The 19,908-nt window shown below is 40.9% G+C and overlaps 3 protein-coding genes and 1 long non-coding RNA gene across 10 annotated transcripts in view; 2 read left to right on the forward strand and 2 right to left on the reverse strand.

Moving 5' to 3' along the window:
- The window catches only part of LOC118278720 (alpha-centractin), an 800,945-nt gene that overhangs the window by 710,013 nt on the left and 71,024 nt on the right, over positions 1-19,908 (forward strand). The window lies entirely within an intron of this gene.
- Positions 1-19,908, forward strand: part of LOC118279032 (synaptic vesicular amine transporter) — a 418,685-nt gene that overhangs the window by 327,753 nt on the left and 71,024 nt on the right. The window lies entirely within an intron of this gene.
- The window catches only part of LOC118279009 (cilia- and flagella-associated protein 91-like), a 29,023-nt gene continuing 10,970 nt past the window's right edge, over positions 1,856-19,908 (reverse strand). The window contains exons 11-24 of one of the 2 annotated variants that reach the window (XM_050703453.1): positions 19,612-19,785; positions 18,375-18,559; positions 17,184-17,330; positions 15,603-15,732; positions 14,815-14,906; positions 13,436-13,584; positions 12,433-12,602; positions 11,369-11,488; positions 10,042-10,131; positions 9,133-9,249; positions 8,490-8,612; positions 5,990-6,115; positions 5,054-5,164; positions 1,856-3,146 (exon numbers count right to left, since the gene is read on the reverse strand). In XM_050703453.1, the coding sequence (XP_050559410.1) occupies positions 3,031-3,146; positions 5,054-5,164; positions 5,990-6,115; positions 8,490-8,612; positions 9,133-9,249; positions 10,042-10,131; positions 11,369-11,488; positions 12,433-12,602; positions 13,436-13,584; positions 14,815-14,906; positions 15,603-15,732; positions 17,184-17,330; positions 18,375-18,559; positions 19,612-19,785 (1,850 nt within the window). In that variant the 3' untranslated portion in view covers positions 1,856-3,030. The remainder of the gene's footprint in view (positions 3,147-5,053; positions 5,165-5,989; positions 6,116-8,489; positions 8,613-9,132; positions 9,250-10,041; positions 10,132-11,368; positions 11,489-12,432; positions 12,603-13,435; positions 13,585-14,814; positions 14,907-15,602; positions 15,733-17,183; positions 17,331-18,374; positions 18,560-19,611; positions 19,786-19,908) is intronic. The other variant, XM_050703454.1, reaches the window with a different exon arrangement.
- LOC126912263 (uncharacterized) lies at positions 7,704-8,467 on the reverse strand. Its single transcript, XR_007706878.1, has 2 exons — positions 8,210-8,467; positions 7,704-7,991 (listed from the first exon to the last, which is right to left on the reverse strand). It is a non-coding gene; the product is annotated as an uncharacterized LOC126912263 (long non-coding RNA).

The raw sequence follows: 19,908 nt of genomic DNA on the forward strand, positions 1-19,908 counted from the left end.
CTCTAGCTGAGTCCGTTTCCACCTGCTATGTTTTTTATATGGAAAGATGCTTGCAATGGATGGATTCACTACTATCGATACACCGCATACTCGAGCTGTGCATGTTTCTCGCACAGATACTTTACGGCGGCGCATCTCGCACAGCTACTGTATAGCTTAGTATCTGTGGAAACGGTCACATAGTTTCACAGTTTAGCTATTACATCTTTGTAGCATATGAGCGTAGCGTAACATAGCGTATATGTAGTTAACATAGTACGGTGGAAAAGCAACCTTAAAAATAGATTATTTTATTTGCTAGGATACCTATCTACCGGAGCTCCGGACTACCTAGCGGGTTTACTGGGGCTTTTCTCGCCTCGCCCAAGGCGAGAAAAGTCATTGGATAATTTTCCCCCCTAAAAAAAAAACCGAATACTATTAATTTTGGCGGGACACGCAATCAGAAAGCCTGACCATGAATACCAATACATAATATTGTTTGTTTTTAAAAAGAGTTTGAAATGAAACACGTTTCAATCTGACAGTACATTATTTATTTGATTAATCGTTGGCTGACTTTGGATACATGTTTATATTTACAGTAGCTGTTGCTGTTTCGTCCGTACAATAATTACTTTTTATAGAATACAGCTTTTGAATTTATTATATACTAGCGACCGAGCTTCGCATGGGTGCAATGGTGATATATTACGTATGTATGTATTATACATATAATCCTTCCTCTTGAATCACTCTATCTACATATAAAAAAAAACCGCATCAAATCAAAATCACATCAAAATCCGTTGCGTAGTTTTAAAGATTTAAGCGTACAAAGAGACATAGGGACAGAGAATGCGACTTTGTTTTATACTACGTAGTTATATATATGGATGATTCTTCAAAAAACTCACTAAAAGTTAAAGGCGTTATTAAGTTCAACCAAAAGTTAACAATTCTGCCGATTGAAACACAAAATTTGATTTCAATAAATTAAGCTGTGACTGTGACACTGCTCTCAACCAATCCAATAAAAATAAGGATGATAATAAGCTACCACGATGCTTAATAACGCGGGAGAATAAATAATTTCTTCAATAAAAGTTAAAGGTTTTTGAAGAAACATCCACATAGGTAACCTCACGCCTGTCTCCCATGGGGGTAGGCAGAGACAACGGAACGTCAATTGCTACGAATCTTACACACCTCTTTCGCTTCATCAACAGTAATCAGTCTTTTCAAGCATACTCGTCGGTTAAGGGTTTTTTTCTAAAATAAATGTAGCCTAAGTTAATCCTTAGTTCATCAGCTACCTGCTAACAAAAGTGCCGTCAAAATAAGTCCAGACATTTCAGAGATTAGCCTAAACAAACGGAATGTTATTTTGGTGTATGCATATTGCATTGTATAATTATGTTCTAAAAGTATCTGCCACAGCTTTAATGGGAGGTAGTGTTGTGTTTGAAGATTACAATAGCGAAGTTCTCAAATTGAATAACTGGTTTATTCAATTTGAGAACCTAACCTAAACCTGAACTAATCTAAACTTTACCCTAGCCCCCTCCCCTAGATCGGGCCCTGTACTTAATATATTTATATGCATGTAGTAAAAAGCGGTTGTTTCAGTATTACAAAAGGAAACTCCTATTTAATTTATATGTACCACTACATAATATAAAACAAAGCCGCTTTCTCTGTCCCTATGTCCCTTTGTACGCTTAAATCTTTAAAACTACGCAACGGATTTTAGTGCGGTTTCTTTAATAGATAGTGATTCAAGAGGAAGTTATATGTATAATACATGCATAATATAACACCATTGCACCCATGCGAAACTGGGGCGGGTCGCTAATATTAAAATAAAACAACTGTATCAGATTAAGACTTTTTTATTTAAACAAAAGCGTAGGTGAGATACAAACATGACTAGAAATGAGTAAAAATGAATGAATTAAAAACATTTTATAGTTGGATACTAAAATAGCATACTCAATTAGATTTTCAGATTTTTGTGTAGGTACCGTACCTAAAATGGTTTCAAATTTTTCTCTTTTTTTACGTTACCCCACACTAGGATTGTCTCCTGTGTCGTGGGTGCGTTTACAAACATACAAGTTCACATACACGTGACACTCAGACTCGAAACAACAATTTGTGGATCACACAAAGAGTTGCTCCGTGCGGGAATAAACCCGCTACACGTTGCACGACAACCGGTTGCCTAACCACTGCGCCAATCGTGCAGTCAAGTTAGGTTTGACAGACACGTCAATTTCTTTTCTCAAAAAACGTAAATTTTTGAAAAGTGACTGTGATTGGAAGAGATCTTATGAAAAGCGCCATCTTGCGGTTTCTCACTGCAAACCAAAAGAAATGTCTAATAGTAATAAATACAGATACAATAAATATGTAATCACACACATAATTAATAATATATTTTACAAGAAAACAGTTTCTAAAGGTACGCGTCCGCAGGCCCGCATCGTACGCATCGCACGCAACGGATTTCAGTTTGTCTTATATAGAAACTCATACAACTGCGTCCACTGATCCGCATCGTACGGACCGCATCATCGGCAATGCCTACATGCGATGCGTACTGATGACGTCATACGGAATATATACGACCGCGGACCGGAAGACGTAACGTGGGCAGACCTCCCACTAGGTGGACCGACGACATCGTCAGAGTGGCGGGGAGCCAGTGGATGCAGGTGGCGACTTGTTTATTTATTTATTTATTTTTTTTAAAACGTTGCCCCACTTTAAGATTTTCTCCTGTGTCGTGGGTGCGTTTACAAACATACAATTTCACATGCACATGACACCCAGACCCGAAACAACAATCTGTGGATTACACAAAGAGTTGTTGCGTGCGGGAATCGAACCCGCGACACGTTGCACGGCATCCAGTTGCCCAGCCACCGCGCCAACCGTGCAGTCATCTTGTTGAAGTCTTGTCGTTCTACGTGGAGGACCAAGGGGGAGGCCTTTGTTCAGCAGTGGACGTCTCTCGGTTGATGATGATGATGATGATTAGCGAAAGTATTAAACACTCTCCTTTTCTTCCTCCCCGTCATCCTCGCCCACTTCATCAGTATACGTGAAGGCGGAGTAATCGGTCGCCTCCGTGTAATCCGTCATCGCATCATCTATGGGCGCGTCTGTAAGGAAAATATCATCGTTGAGTCCAGGGATGGAAATAACCGGAGCTGCGGACTGCCTACTTAAACTGATTTTCCACCAGAGACGATTTTTGCACGTTTTGAGAGAATTTAAAAATCTCAAAACCTTACCCTAGTTAGGAATCCTACTCAGATGATAAATGCGAAATTTTGTATGTTTGTTTGTTACTCTTTCACGAAAATGTGCTGCTAATATGCTCATTACGGTCATTTCACAATTTATGTTGAAGTCCCATGTAATAGGAGGTGAGCCTATTGCCATATACTGGACACAATTCCAGACTCCGTACTACTACTGAGACATTTTCGAAAAACCGAAAAAAGCCCAGCAATACTTCGTTTTACACTAGCAACGGCTGAAGGGATCGAGATGAAATTTGGAACAGAGTAGATTATGATCTGGAACAACACGTAGGCTACTTTCTATCCCACGGGAATGCAGCCAAAGCCGCTAGCAGAAGCCATTTGCATATCGATGCTTCCGACAACAAAGGTCGTAATCACCAAAATAGCACTTTTGGTAATCAACGAAAAACAAAAAATAATTTCGTTTTTGGCTTATATCTTTTTAACTTTAAAAGTTGTAAAATTGTGTTCTATACAAGAAATACGTAAAATACGATGGTGTTTCATAATATATTATTGCTATTTATGTCAAAGCCTTATTTCAAAAGTTAGTTTGGACATACACCTAGGGTTCCCAACTATACTGTTAAAAACAGTATTATACTGTTTTTCACTAAATTATACTTTTTACTGTTGAACAATAATAAAGTATACAAAATACTGTTTTCAAAATGCTTAACACTACACAGTGTTAAATGTTAGACGCTCACACATATTTAAAAAAAAAAAATAAAATACTGTTAATTTTTCTAAAATACTGTTTACTTTCCTTCTCAGACCTAAATATACTTTATTTCTTGTAAAAAAAGTTGGCAACCCTACATACACCCCAGAAAATTCAAGAAGTTGGTATTTACGACCACTAACAAATCAATGGAGAACGATTTGTCTAACGGAAGTAAGAAGTATGCACCAGTTTTAAAATGCAATAGTTCTGGGTTTGGTTTTTAAAACCATATACTGAATCAAAAATGAGTGTAAACACCACGATCTGATGCGATGGTATGTAACAAACATGGAAATATCTGAAGCAAATCAATGAAGTTAAGACTGTAAGTTGAGTTTTCATTACTTGTAATAAAAACAATAAAATAAAACACAATTGCGACATATTTATACTTTTTGTGTTACGACCCGTTTTTAGTATGAGAATATTAACAAAATTAGGAGTAGTTACGACCTACATAATTCGATTTTCAAACCAATTGTCCAAGACCAAGTGACTTTACGACAATTGTTTCTCAGCAGAACTTACGTTTTAAAAATGATTGTGGGGTGTAATTACAATGAATGATGTATTCATGTTTTTACGACCGACAGCTGTTTGTACGTTGTATTATACGACCTGAACGGTTATTCGGTTATAAGCAATATGAGTTTTACATACCATCTTTACTAAAAAATCTTGATTATACTAGTAAAAATTTTGGGAGTACCTAAAAGTATTTTTTTTAGGCGAATATTTTTTTCACATTTTTAGATCGACGCAGCGCCAAAAATTAAGTAGGGCTGCATTCTTAACTCATTTTCGCCAAAATGGCGTTTACGACATTTGTTGCCGGAAGCATCGATATGATATATGATATGATATTTATTTCTGTAATTAGGTTATAAAATAACACTTTTACACGTCAATATTTCAAATAGCTAGATGAGGCCGGCATTTCCTATCCGACTACTCTGTCATAGTCTCTTTTAAAGTCCAGACAATGAAATAGAGGATAATGTGAGAGAATAAAAAAAACACAAAAACATCGTACCACCAGCATCGGGCTTCGGTTCACCGGCATCACACTTGCATTTCTTGTATTCTTCGTACTCCCTCAGCTCTGAAGGTAGGAGCTTCTTCTTCTCGTCTTCTGATAACGTACCTGGGGCAGAAGAACCAATCATCATCATCATCATCAGTACCTATTAGCCTGGAGATGCCTGTTTCGATGCCTGATTGAAAAAGAGTAACCTATGGAGTTTCTTGCTCGTTCTTCTCCATAGGAATCTACACTTTGGAACGAGCAAATAGAGCAACTAGAGGACTGACCGACAGACAGACGTTATTAATATTATTATATTTGCTTTGACGTTCAAAAGTGCCTTCCTGGTCTATTTGAAATAAATAATTTTGACTTTGACTTTGACATGTGAGTATAATCATCTTCCTCCCTTTTACTACAAGTAACTCCTCTAGTGTTACGGGTGTCCATGGGCGGCGGTGTTTGCTTACCATCAAGTGATGCGTCTGCTCGTTTGAATATAGAATTTAAGCCTCCTTCTTTATCCGGAGCTGCGGACTACCTAGCGGGTTTACCAGGGCTCCGGCAGGGGGGAAAATCATCCAACGACTTCTCCCGCCTTGGGCGAGGCGAGAGGGAGTGTCCGACTCTTACTGACTAAAAACCACCCCGTTCCTACTCCTGCTTTTCGAGCCGGAGCCCTGGTAAGCCTGCTAGGTAGTCCACAGCTCCGGATCAGGCATCAGCCCATAAAACCAGCCTAACAGATGTGACCAGCCTGTTACTCCAGCATACTTTAGGATATATACTCCAGCATATTTACCCCAGATTAGGATTTTCTCCTGTGTCGTGGGTGCGTTTACAAACATACAATTTCACACCCAGTGCAAGAGGGACGGAGCTATACAACCTACATAGCTCCGATGTGACTAGCCTGTTATTACAGCAAACTAATCAAGTACTTACCAATGTTGAATTGTATCCTGCTTGGTCTGCCTATCACCTCATTTTCGCAAAGGCATCTGGAGCCGTGCACCTGTATAGCTTCTGCCTCAGCCTTCCGTCTGAGCTCCGACGGCAGTTCCTTCGGACCTGGTCGAAAATAGTCAAGTAATTTTATATCGGACAACGTCACGCCTTTTATCCCCGAAGGCAGAGGTGCACATTACGGCACTTAATGCCGCTATACAATGTACACCCACTTTTCACCATTTGTGTTATAAGTCCCATGTAATAGGGGGTGAGCCTATTGCCATATACTGGGCACAATTCCAGGCTCCGTGCTACTACTGAGAAATTTTCGAAAAACCGAAAAAAAACCAGCAATACTTTGTCCGACCCGGGAATCGAACCCGAAACCTCTTGTTCGGCAGTCACACTTGTGACCACTCGACCAACGAGGCTTTTATATCTTCAAGGGAAAATGGAATATACGTAAGACTTTTCAAGTGACTGGCTTCAGACTATGAAACAGGATAAATGCTTTCGTCTAAATTCTGAAAAATAGGTTTTTGTATACTGGAAGCTCTACGAAAATAACATACGATAAATAATAAGTGTGGGAGAGCCATGCTTTGGCACGAATGGGCCGGCTCGACCGGAGTGATACCACGGCCTCAGGGGAAACCGACGTGAACGTGTGAGTGAGATTACCGAAAGTACAATCTCCCCTCTTCCCAATCCCCGATTCCCCAAAAACCCTGATTTCCTAACCATCAAAAGGCACTTGTAACGCCTCTGGTGTTTTAAGTGTCCATGGGCGGTGGCGATTGCTTAGCATCAGGTGATCCTTCTGCTCGTTTACGAGCTTATTCCAAAAAAAAACAAAACAAAAAAGATTTTAGTCATACTATCGTAATCAAATTCAACACATTTCTACTGGTACTAAGTTGAAAATCTCTACACTACACGAGTCACTGTTTACATGTCGACATTCGCTCATGACGATACCAGCGTACGTGTGTCACTGGACAGTGAACCTCGCTACCATCAGTTGACTGGACAATCTCTACACTACACGAGTCACTGTTTACATGTCGACATTCGCTCATGACGATACCAGCGTACGTGTGTCACTGGACAGTGAACCTCGCTACCATCAGTTGACTGGACAATCTCTACAATACACGAGTCACTGTTTACATGTCGACATTAGCTCATGACGATACCAGCGTACGTGTGTCACTGGACAGTGAACCTCGCTACCATCAGTTGACTGGACAATCTCTACAATACACGAGTCACTGTTTACATGTCGACATTAGCTCATGACGATACCAGCGTACGTGTGTCACTGGACAGTGAACCTCGCTACCATCAGTTGACTGGACAATCTCTACAATACACGAGTCACTGTTTACATGTCGACATTAGCTCATGACGATACCAGCGTACGTGTGTCACTGGACAGTGAACCTCGCTACCATCAGTTGACTGGACAATCTCTACAATACACGAGTCACTGTTTACATGTCGACATTAGCTCATGACGATACCAGCGTACGTGTGTCACTGGACAGTGAACCTCGCTACCATCAGTTGACTGGACAATCTCTACAATACACGAGTCACTGTTTACATGTCGACATTAGCTCATGACGATACCAGCGTACGTGTGTCACTGGACAGTGAACCTCGCTACCATCAGTTGACTGGACAATCTCTAAAATACACGAGTCACTGTTTACATGTCGACATTAGCTCATGACGATACCAGCGTACGTGTGTCACTGGACAGTGAACCTCGCTACCATCAGTTGACTGGACAATCTCTACACTACACGAGTGCAAAAACCACTGTTTACATGTCGACATTAGCTCATGACGATACCAGCGTACGTGTGTCACTGGACAGTGAACCTCGCTACCATCAGTTGACTGGACAATCTCTACACTACACGAGTCACTGTTTACATGTCGACATTAGCTCATGACGATACCAGCGTACGTGTGTCACTGGACAGTGAACCTCGCTACCATCAGTTGACTGGACAATCTCTACACTACACGAGTCACTGTTTACATGTCGACATTAACTCATGACGATACCAGCGTACGTGTGTCCCTGTACAGTGAACTTCGCTACCATTAGTTGACTGGACAATCTCTACACTACACGAGTCACTGTTTACATGTCGACATTAGCTCATGACGATACCAGTGTACGTGTGTCACTGGACAGTGAACCTCGCTACCATCAGTTGACTGGACAATCTCTACACTACACGAGTCACTGTTTACATGTCGACATTAGCTCATGACGATACCAGCGTACGTGTGTCACTGGACAGTGAACCTCGCTACCATCAGTTGACTGGACAATCTCTACACTACACGAGTCACTGTTTACATGTCGACATTAGCTCATGACGATACCAGCGTACGTGTGTCACTGGACAGTGAACCTCGCTACCATCAGTTGACTGGACAATCTCTACACTACGTGAGGTGATGGGGTTCAACTTACAATCACCCATATGGGCAGGTGGTGCAGTTCTTTCCAGTGCATCGCTGTGGACCTTCCACATAAAGTGGTGGTATTTGGAATCTTTCACGGGTAGGACTTTAGCTGCGGTAGCCAAGTCGAACACTAGGAGAAAGGTGTTTAAAATTATCATTTTTCTGAAGATGAGTAATTAGGGATGATGATGGGGTATGAAAATTAAAAATCTATTTAGTCCGTCAGTTAGGTAATGAAAAAATATTAGACACGTATCTTTTTATTTCTTCATATAAGATAACAATACTTAGATAAAACGAATCAAAGTTTAGGAGTGCGCAAATGCGTAATTTCTACGTATAAAATGTAATTAGAAGTGATGTCACGCGAATCCTCGTCTCAAGAAATCCTCGTTTATCATTTTAATGGCAAAATTACACTTTTTTACAACCCTTCTGGACTATAGGTCTCTTCTACCAGACATAAAGGCACTGCTGGGCCGGCTCGACCGGAGTGATACCACGGCCTCACAAGAAACCGACGTGTAACAACGCTTGCGTTGTGTTTCGTTGTGTGAATACGGTTACCAGAGACCTAATCCCTATATTTCCATTAGTAGGAGCGAGCAGTGAGTGAAATTGCGAGAATGTGGGAAAAAAAGTTGACTCACAGGTCTCCACAATGTGCCTAGCGTCGAGGGTGAACTCCATGCTTTCTTCCAGTATGCCCCTGATCTCACGTCGCGTTTCCATCGCCTCGGTCTTGTCAGCTCTTGATTTTCGCACAACTATAGTATATAAGAGAGAGAAATAAATGTGTTATCTTTATATATATAATTCTTCTGTAAGTGTGTATGTCACTGAACTTCTCTTAAACGACTGGACCGATTTTGATGATTTTTTTTGTGTGTGTTCAAGGGGATCTGAGAATGGTTTAGATTCACAATTTTGTCCGCTGGACAATGTTTTTTTAATTTATTAGTAGTTGTTGATTTTGGAATGTTTTACATTGGATCCGACAAAATTAAAGACGTGTAGACAGGACAACGTCTGTCGGGTCCGCTAGTTTCTATACATATAGAGAATAGAATCCATGCTACAATAACAAAACAAAAGATTATTAGATTTCATTCCGAAAAAAAAATTCGAGCTGCGGGAGCCGCCGAGTCAACACCTCCTGAGGATGCTCCGTGGAGGAGCGAAACATATGTCGAGTGGTATATTGCATGTTTTATGTTATCTCCGTCCGTGAGTCACTGCAAAGGGTGCCAACTGAAAACCAGTGCTGGGTACTTCGGTGCCCAGCTCATACTGAGGTGGAGGTATTGGACACGTTGTTTTTTGTTTTAGTTGTTTTTAGTTTTACTTTTATGTTATTTTTTTATTTTCTCATATTGTGTAGTACTTTTTTTCCCCTGTTTTTATGTAAGAATAATTCGTGAATGTTTTTATTACTTTTATATTTGTTTTAATTTTCGTTTTGTTTTTTTTGGTGCATCGCGCCCGGTGCAAAATAAACATTATTTCTTTCTTTCTTCTTTTCTTTCATGTTATGTGTGTGTTTTCATGATTCTACTTACCGTCATCAAGTAAGTTGTTAAGCACACAACGCAGCTCATGAGCCAATGGTATCCGCTCAGCAAACGTCTTCTCCGGAGGTTTGGCACGGACTGTAAACAAATCCAGTCAATCTTAACTATAATATAAGGAGTTCTAAAAGTATCTGCCACGACTTCAATGGGAGATAGGGTTATGTTTGAAAATTACAATTGGGTACTATCCTCGGTCAAAAATAAATTATTACAACTTTTCAATACAATAAAATATTAAAAAATAATCACACTCTCACTGCCACACTCAGAGTCATTTAATGCTTACTTAAACTATTCTTTAGTAACGATTTTGTATGGAAAACAATTGCTAAGGACTAGGTTAAGTAACCATTAAATGACTCTGAGTGCGCGAGTCAGTCATAAATTTGATGAACTATTTAATTTTCGATTTTTTCTAGCCAAATTTCTAGAAATAAGTCTGCTATTTGACGTCAAAAACTTACTATTTCATACAAAGTTCATAGAAAATATCGTTTTTGACGTTTCGAAAAAAGTATTGAATTTGACTAGTAGGAAACTAGCCTATTCAATTTGAGAACATAAAGAAGTTAAATAAACATTGACTCTACTCTGCATAAAGTGGTTCATAAATACGCACGATGCGTCGCTTCGTCAATGAGAACAAATTAAAACAATTTCGCCAATGAATAATAATTGTTTTTATAGACAAAGCGACAAAAACAGTGAAAGAGACAGTTCTTTCATAACAAACTCATACATAGATTGTTTGTATGAAAAAATATTACTCATAATCAATCATTTATATTTACTATTGTAATGTTCAAACACAACACTACCTCTCATTAAAGTCGTGGCAGATACTTTTGAAGATTCATATATTTTTATGGTTTATGTGTATATTTGTTACTCCATCATGTCAAAACGGCTGAAGAAATCGGGATGTAATTTGGAACAGGTGTAGATTATTGTCTGAAATAACATATAGGCTACTTTTTATCCCACAGGAACGCGGGCGAAGGCACTGCTCTTCCACAGCCCTTCTGTGATCAAGGAACATGGAGCTGTTCACACAGAATTTAATACTTGATTAATTTAATAATTTATTTTGTTTGATAACTGCAATTTTTTTATTTACAGTTTTCGTTTGAAATATTTAGTTATGCTATTATGCTTCTGTGGACGAGTACTACTTGTAGTTTCATTTAAGTCATATGAGTGATCTCCATACTGTATTATTTTTATCTGTATTCTACGGTATCCTATGCTTTTGTGGACGAGTACTACCTACATACTTGTAGTTTCATTTAAGTCTGTATACGGCTTTAATACTAACATCTGGACAGCTTCCATCGCGGATCGTAGCGAGATGGCATCTCCTTGGGCACAACCTTGGTGGGACACTTGCGACATCTACACTTCTCGTCCAACATGTCGCCACAACGCGTGCAGTACTCTATTCAGAAGAAATAACAATTTATAAATGATAAATGATATTTATTTTGCAAGTAGGTTACAATGTAATTCTTAAATAACTAGATGAGGCCGGCATTTCCTATCAAATGCCGAAACAAACTCAGAGGTCGTAGTCTCTTTTAAAGTCCAGACAAAATCAATTAAAGATGTCGGAGAACCGTGCAAGTTGATTCTGTAGTGGTCTTTTGAGGAAAGAACCACAGCAGTTTGAGCGGACCTGTTCAGATGGCAGCACGCATGTGTCAGTTTACAATCAGCTCAGCTGACGGCTGTTGCTGAATGATCCGACGACGATTTATATTTAAAAGTAAACGCTTGGTGGTTTTTTTTGTGACAAGCCCGTCCCACTCTCCCCAAACCGCTGCAACTCCTGTAAGCCAGGATCTATAGTAGAGATTCCCTGGTCATTGGTCGAGATTCAACTCACAACCAATGACATGACGGACCGCGATCGAATTCACTCCGATCTTTTGGATTGAAAGTTACAAAATAGCCTTGTTATAACAATTTAGCCAATACTATCCCATCTAATCCCATCCCGTCTCATCACATCCAATACTGTCCCAATCAATCCAATCTTGTCCCGCCCAATCCTATCCTATCCTGTCTCATCTAATCCAATACTGTCCTGTCCCATCCAATCTTGTCCCATCCATTCCAATCTAATCCCATCTAATCCAATGCTGTCCCATTTAATATATTCCCGTCCCATCCAATCCAATCCTATCCTGTACCATCCAATCCAATCCTATCCTGTCCCATCCAGTCCAATACTGTCCCAATCAATCCAATCCTGTCCCATCCAATCCAATCCAATCTTGTCCCATCCAATCCAATCCAATCCTGTCCCATCCAATCCAATCCTGTCCCATCCAATCCTATCCCATCCAGTCTTATCATGTCCTATCCACACATTAACCTTACCTTGCTTAGCCTCAGCACTATTGATGAGTCCAAAGATAGTGCTCCTAGCAGTCTCCAGGCTGGAGTTCTGCAGCATATTGATGCGGAGCCTGGTCGCAGTCTTAGTGGCGTGGGGGAGGAGGAACTGCTGGACCAGCTCGGCCACCATTTCATTGGTAGTAGCTGTTGTTCTGGGTAGAGGAGAGATGGGATTTATACTTGGTGAATTGATGATCAAGTAATAATAAAGCGTGGGAGAGCCATGCGTCGGCACGAATGGACCGAATTGCTTACCATCAGGTGATACTTATGCTCGATTACCGAGAAGGGGCCTTTGGTCAACAGTGGCCACTTATGGACTGTTGCTGTGATGTGACACATTAAAACCCTTGTATCATTTAGTCTATTTATTAAATAAACTGCATCAAAGTCCATTGCGTAGTTTTCAAAATCAAGCATACATAGGGACAGACAGCGGATACCTTTTATTATTCATATATGTTATGTGTGTGTGTCTACCTAGTGATAATGATATAAATTACAGGTGACTGCCTCGTTGGTCGAGTGGTCGCAAGTGCCACTGCCGGGCAAAGGGTCTCGGGTTCGATTCCCGAGTCGGGCAACGGAGTCTGGAATTGTGCCCAGTACATGGTAATAGGCTCACTCCCAATTACATGGGATTTATAACACAAATGGTGAAAAGTGCGTGTACATTGTATAGCGGCATTACGTGCCGTAATGTGCACCTCTTCCTACCTTCGGGGATAAAAAGACATTATGACTTACCAATCGTAGCTTTCATGAGACATACTAAATTAATTATTATGTTATCGGCTTACTCACGTAACTGTTTGACGAGGAACTCGACTAGTTTCAAGCCATGCTAGAGGCTCATATTCATGAGCAGCATTCCGCGACACACGACGCAACAATTGTCGCGCTTGTCAGTAGCAACGCGACAATCGCCGCGTCGTGGGTCGCGGAATGCTCGTAAGCCGATAACATAATAATTAAATTGACTTACAAGTCAGCGTTTTCAATGAGCTCGTCATGATATTTCATAGCTTGGGCCTTCGCCCTCACGCTGGCGTCCTCCTCAGCAGCCAGCTCGACGCCCTCCTCTATAATCTCACTGAGGTAGGCCTCCACTGTGCCTTGCGTCACTCCCAGAATCTGTAATGGAAAACGGGTTATAGGCGAACTAGCGAAGTGTGGGAGAGCTATGCGTCGGTACTAATGGGCTCGACCGGAGTGATACGGTCGAGCTAAAAACCGACGAGAAACAACGCTTGCGTTGTGTGAGTGAGGTTACCGAAGGCCCAATTTCCCCCTTCCCAATTCTTCCCAATCCCCGAACAACAACCCTTAAATTCCTCACCCCCAAAAAGCCGGCAACGCACTTGTAACGCCTCTGGTGTTCCAAGTGTCCATGGGCGGCGGCGATTTATGTGGTGGACGGCGGTGTTTCATAAAAAAAAACTTAAAATAGGCACCACATCGGTGAGCTGCCACGCGTTGTTGTGCCTTCAACTTTTCCTTGCACTATAAGGGTCTATAATGTGGAGCGGTCCACAGAATCATCTCCTCGGCGGGTGATATGACTGAAGAAAGTGAGAATGAGACTCAAAGTTAAAGTAGTTTATTCCAATAGAACCATGTGACAATACTTAGGTACTTTTGAAACGTCAACAAAGGAAGAAATTTAAACATTAGTCAGTCTGTCAGTCAGTGAAGCTAGCTTTGGACTCTGAACGATGGAAGATAGACGCTGCTTAAGTCTTTGACTGGCAATAGAAAACTGTTGAAGGCAAGTCCTCCGATTACTACGGTCACCGGTGACCACCACGGCGTTTAACGTGTTAATCCCAAGCCCTTGAAGAATTGAGACGTTAGTTCGGACTGGCGTCCTGGGGGTCTAGTATAATTTAATGAAAAACGAAATTTCGTTGAAACTTCGCAGATTGCATACTACAATTCTATTTATTGCGAACCTTTGTGAACAAAAATGAACGAATGAAATGAAGATAAATAAACAGGTTTTGATATGAAATTAAAAAGAAAACGTTATTTTAAATCATTTCATAAATCGCTGCATAAATCGCATTCTGGAAGTTTATTGGCCCGACATGGTGACGGACTCCAACGTAGACCTAGTGGAGAAAAATTAAACGAAACTTCGGATTCGAGAACCGGAGTAGGCCCCCTGGTTACGCCGAGCATTAGTATCTAGCACACACACACAGTTCTAGAGCATCTATCTTTTTTTCTCAGGATCTAGTAATAGCCATTCCTGATCTCATTCTGATCAACGAGCAAGAAACACCATCGGTCCGCTTTAAAAAAAAGTACCCTATGACATCACGCCTGCATTGAATCCTACTCATACTAGTCGGGATACGCTACCTGTTTGAACATCTCATCATGTTCTCTTCTGCGATGCTCTTCCCTCTGTCTTCTGCCAGCTTCTGCCGCTTCTCGCATCGTCTTCTCGCGTACTATTAAAAGAAGAACAAGAATGTGTTAATAAGGTAAGTTTGTTCTTTTTATATTTTCTTCTAACTACCCTCGCGCGGTTTCACCTGCTCTGCACGGCTCCTAATGAACATAGCATGATGTTATATAGCCTATATCTTTCTTAACAAATGGACTAAACAACAGAAAAATAATTATTCAAATCGGTACAATGCCTAGTTTAGGCGTAAAGAAGAGACAGAGAAGTGAGTTACATTCGTATTTATATAATTTATCATCCACTGCTCGTTTCCTATTGGTTGTAGCATGATGTTGTATAGTTTTATAGCCTTCCTCGATAACTGGATAGAACACAAAAATAATTATTCAAATCGGACCAGTAGTTTCGGAGATTAGCGCATTCAAACCAACAAACGCTTCAGCTCAGCACAAACAAATTATCAGTAGTAACAAAGCTGACGGCACGTCTGACGGTTAACAGGAGGATCCTCCGATCCAGGCGAGGTGATGCATGACCATGTAGGCTTTCTGCCCAACTGTTCATCATTTGGGTTTTTAAGAGCCGTGTTGGTTTGACGCTCTACCACCATAAGCCCCGAAGAGGTAGGCAACGCACTTGTAACGCCTCTGGTGTTTCAAGTGTCCATGGGCGGCAGCTATTGCTTACCATCAGGTGATCCGTCTGCTTGTTTGCGGACCTATACCAGAAAATAACTCACAAGCGATCATAAGGAAGGCATGCTGTCTCCTCTCCTCCTTGAGTCTTCGGAGCTCCTTCTCCAAGAAGTCCAGCGCAGCAGACACCGCGCCACCGCACAGCTCGTCCACCAGGGCTGATATAGTGTCCTCCTGTTGATGAAAGGATGAAAGACATTTAATACACACACACACACACACACAACTTCACGCCTTTTATCCCCGATGGGGTAGGCAAAGGTGCACATTACGGCACGTAATGCCGCTATACAATGTACACCCACTTTTCACCATTTTGTGTTAAAGTCCCATATCCTGGACCCAATTCCAGACTCCGTGCTACTACCGAGAAATTTTTCGAAAATCCGAAAAAAGCCCAGTAATACTTTGCCCGACCCGGGAATCGAACCCGAGACCCCTTGTTCGGCAGTCGCACTTGCGACCACTCGACCAACGAGGCAGTCGACCAAAGACATTTAATATCATCATCAAAAACGTCAAAGTCAAAATCATTAATTTCAAATAGACCACGAAAGCACTTTTAAATGTCACACAAAAAAAAGTGTCTGTCTGTCGGTCAGTCCTCTAGTTGCTCTATTTGCTCGTTCTAAAGTGTAGATTCCTATGGAGAAGAACGAGCAAGAAACTCCATAGGTTACTCTTTTTCAATCAGATTCACAATACAATACTTGGTTACATTGTTTCGTTGGTTCAATTATGTGAGAACAATGTAACACTAATATTCAGTCGAAAAGACAAAAAAGGTAATAAACCTTAAAGATAACAAAATAATACAGTCTGGAGCTGACCGTCATCATCGTGATGATGATTGATTGATGATGATCATCAACTATAACACTGAGAAAAATAGTAGTTTTATTCTTAAATCATCGAAAAACTCTCGCCTTGGACGAGGCGAGAAGGAGTGTCAGACTTTTAGGGCACAGAGGGTAAACCTTCCTAAGAGCCCCGGTATCCCGGTAGGCAGTCCTCCGTTAAAGCCATTGTGTTACTAAGGATTTGTTTAAGTAATGATTAAATGTCTCTGAGCGCAACAGTATAATCTGCTACATGCGAACCATTGATATAGTGTATTAAGATAGTTATTTATGGATTAATTATTACTAGTGGTCGAAATTCGACCATATACGATTTAATTTACAATACCACTTAACATACGTTCAAGGATAATTTTTATTTAAGTCAAACTCAAACAAACTCTTTTATAAAACTCTATTCATATACCTAAGACGTGAGAACTGTCGATTTTGATGTTGTGTCAAATACGATAAGATACTATGCATGGTAGTGTGTGTAATGTTTTATTTATTGATTTAATGTACTTTGTAAGCATTATTTTTGAAAAATATTAGCGTTCTGCACTTCTCCTACACATAAGCTATAAGTGTACCAAATTTTATGCTCCTACGTCCAATTTTCGTAAAAAGGGGTCCAAAGTTTTTGCATCATGTATTAATATTTATTTAATATTTATAATTACACTGTAATTTTTAATAAAATATTACAGTGTAATTATCAGGTGTCTTCGTGTCATAAACGTTCTATATTTTTTACTAATCAGTTTGTACAGTTTCAAAACATACCCTGAGTTCGGTCTCCGTCCTCCTAGCATTGAATTCCCTGGCCTTGGACTCTTCATTGGCAATCCTGATCTTATCCTCTTTCTGGAGACCATGCGTGGTCTTCAACTCCTCAGTCAGTTCCGCAGCACGAGTGCGACCTTCGTACATCTGAGAGAAGGGAGGTATTTAATGTATATTTATTTATCTATTAGGACAACCAGTAGTTGTTACATTAGGACTTATATCTAAACACTTACATAATAATAAATTTAAATGCACAACATTTTAAGGTGTCACAACAAGGTAAGTAAGTAAGGTAAGGTGTCAAGGTAGGTGGAGTTTTATCGACTTCAGCGCCATCTGGGGGCCTACTCTAATTCAACGAACGAACAAACGAACGAAAAAAAATTCGCAGACAACAATTCTATTTATTGCGAACTTTCGTGAACATCATCATCATCATCATCAGCCGAGAGACGTCCACTGCTGAACAAAGGCCTCCCCCTTAGTCCTCCACGTAGAACGACAAGCCGCCACCTGCATCCGCGTCCGTCCGTGAACAAAAATGAACGAATTAAATGAATATAAATATGTAAATAGGTTTTGATATGAAATAAAACGATATTTTTCTATTAGTTATAAACAACTAGCAAACTCGGCGAACTCCGTTTCGCCACCAATGATTTTCTCTGTTTTTCTGCTTTTCTCTTGATTTTTTCCTGAATTTTCTTTGCTACAAACCTCACGGAGCCCGAGACCTTTCCAACGAATGCAAAACCGTGGAAATCGGTTCCTGCGTTCTGGAGTTATAGCGTCAGGAAGGAAAACCCGACTTATTTTTATATAATAGATAAAACCTACGACCGAAAATTAAACGAAACTTCGCATTCGAGAACCGGAGTAGCCCTACAGGTATGTGCAAAATCAAATAAAATGTGTGAATAATTTCTAACTGGTAGAGAATGATATATTTAAACTCGTGATTGTACTCATGATTCCAAACAACAAGAAGCAATGAATCAAAATAGCATGTGGTGTGTGGCTATGGGCTATTTTTTTAAGTGAAGCGAGAGAGAGTGTCAGACTCTTACTGACTAAACACCACCCCGTTCCTACTCCTGCATAGAGCCGGAGCCCCGGTAACCCTTTAAGTCATCCGCAGCTCCTGACACACTTATGTATATTAACCCCCAAAAATCTACATCCCCTTACCAAATTCTGCACAGCTCTGCCTCTGATGATCTTCTGCAGTACCAGCGCGGCCTGGTGGGCAGACTCCTCGAGGTCGTCCAGCGATTCCACCTCAGGTGTCCTGGGTCTCTCCACGAAGCACTCCTTGCGCGACTTCAGCACATGGAGTGGACCTGCTGTCATTGCTGCTGCGCCAAGACGAGTCTCTGCAATGAAAGATTATTTTTAAGTTAAGGGACTTCCATGTTTTATTTTAGAGATGCACATTACAGCAGGTACATACATACATACATATCGTCACGCCTTTAATCCCCGAAGGGGTAGGCAGAGGTGCACATTATGGCACGTAATGCCACCGTGTATACCCACTTTTCACAATTTATGTTGTAAGTCCCTTGTAATAGCCTATTGCCATATACCGGGAATGTTCATAGTATAGCGGCATTACAGCACGTAAGCACTTGTCTGTTAAGTCCCATGTAATAGGGGGAAGCCTATGCTTGGCAGACGCACTTGCGACCACTCGACTAACGGGGCAGACGGAAGGTATAACGTATGGAGAAAACTATATTTGTGATCAACTTGGCTGACAATATAGGAAAAGTGAGCTGAATAAGCCCAGTAGTTAAGCCAAAAAGTGCAATTTTCTTTTTTAGCTAATTTGAACACTCTTTACAAATACGGCGTTGCAACATGCCGCGCCGCATGTCCGTAACATTCCTAGACAACCTACAACATTACAGCTCTTCTGTGGTCAAGGAACATGAAGCTGTTCACACAGAATTTAATCCTTGATTTATTTAATTTGTTAAAATTTTCGGGATTCGTTGAAATATTTAGTTGTATTATGCTTCTGTGGACGAGTACTACTTGTAGTTTCATTTCAGTCATACGAGTGATCTCCATACTGTACACGTACTTTTTTTTTATAAAACACACCGGTGAACGAGCAGACGGATCACCTGATGGTAAGCAATCGCCGCCGCCCATGGACACTTGAAACACCAGAGGCGTTACAAGTGCGTTGCCGGCTTTTTGGGAGTTGGGAATTTAAGGGTTGTTGTTCGGGAATCAGGGATTGGGAAGATTGGGAAGGAGGGAATTGGGCCTCCAGGAACCTCACGTTTGTTGTTTCACGTCGGTTTTCTGTGAGGCCGTGGTATTACTCCGGTCAAGTCGGCCCATTCGTGCCGAAGCATGGCTCTCCCACACTTGCCAAGTTCCAAGTCTTCGAGAGGAAGTCTTATAAAGCACTTACTCTTTAAATCATTATGGAGATTCTCCAGGAACTTCTCGCTCCACTTGGTCTCCCGTTCACAGAGGACAGTCGGATCCCTGGGGAGAAGGTGTCCAGAGCAGGACTTGGTGAGATCCTGGCCGCAGGAGTCCAGCCACGGTGGTGGTTCTGCTAGCGCGTTGTGGTCTTCTAGAGCTGGTGGAAGAAGGAAAGAGTAGGTGATTTTTTGAGATTTAGGAGTTGAACATGTAGGCAGGATAAGAGTGCTTTTCCACCAGATATGTACTATGCTACGTTGCTGTGGATACGTTTGGCTTC

This window comes from Spodoptera frugiperda, chromosome 24 (genome assembly GCF_023101765.2).
Source record: "Spodoptera frugiperda isolate SF20-4 chromosome 24, AGI-APGP_CSIRO_Sfru_2.0, whole genome shotgun sequence".
In the NCBI taxonomy this organism is placed as follows: Eukaryota; Metazoa; Arthropoda; class Insecta; order Lepidoptera; family Noctuidae; genus Spodoptera; species Spodoptera frugiperda.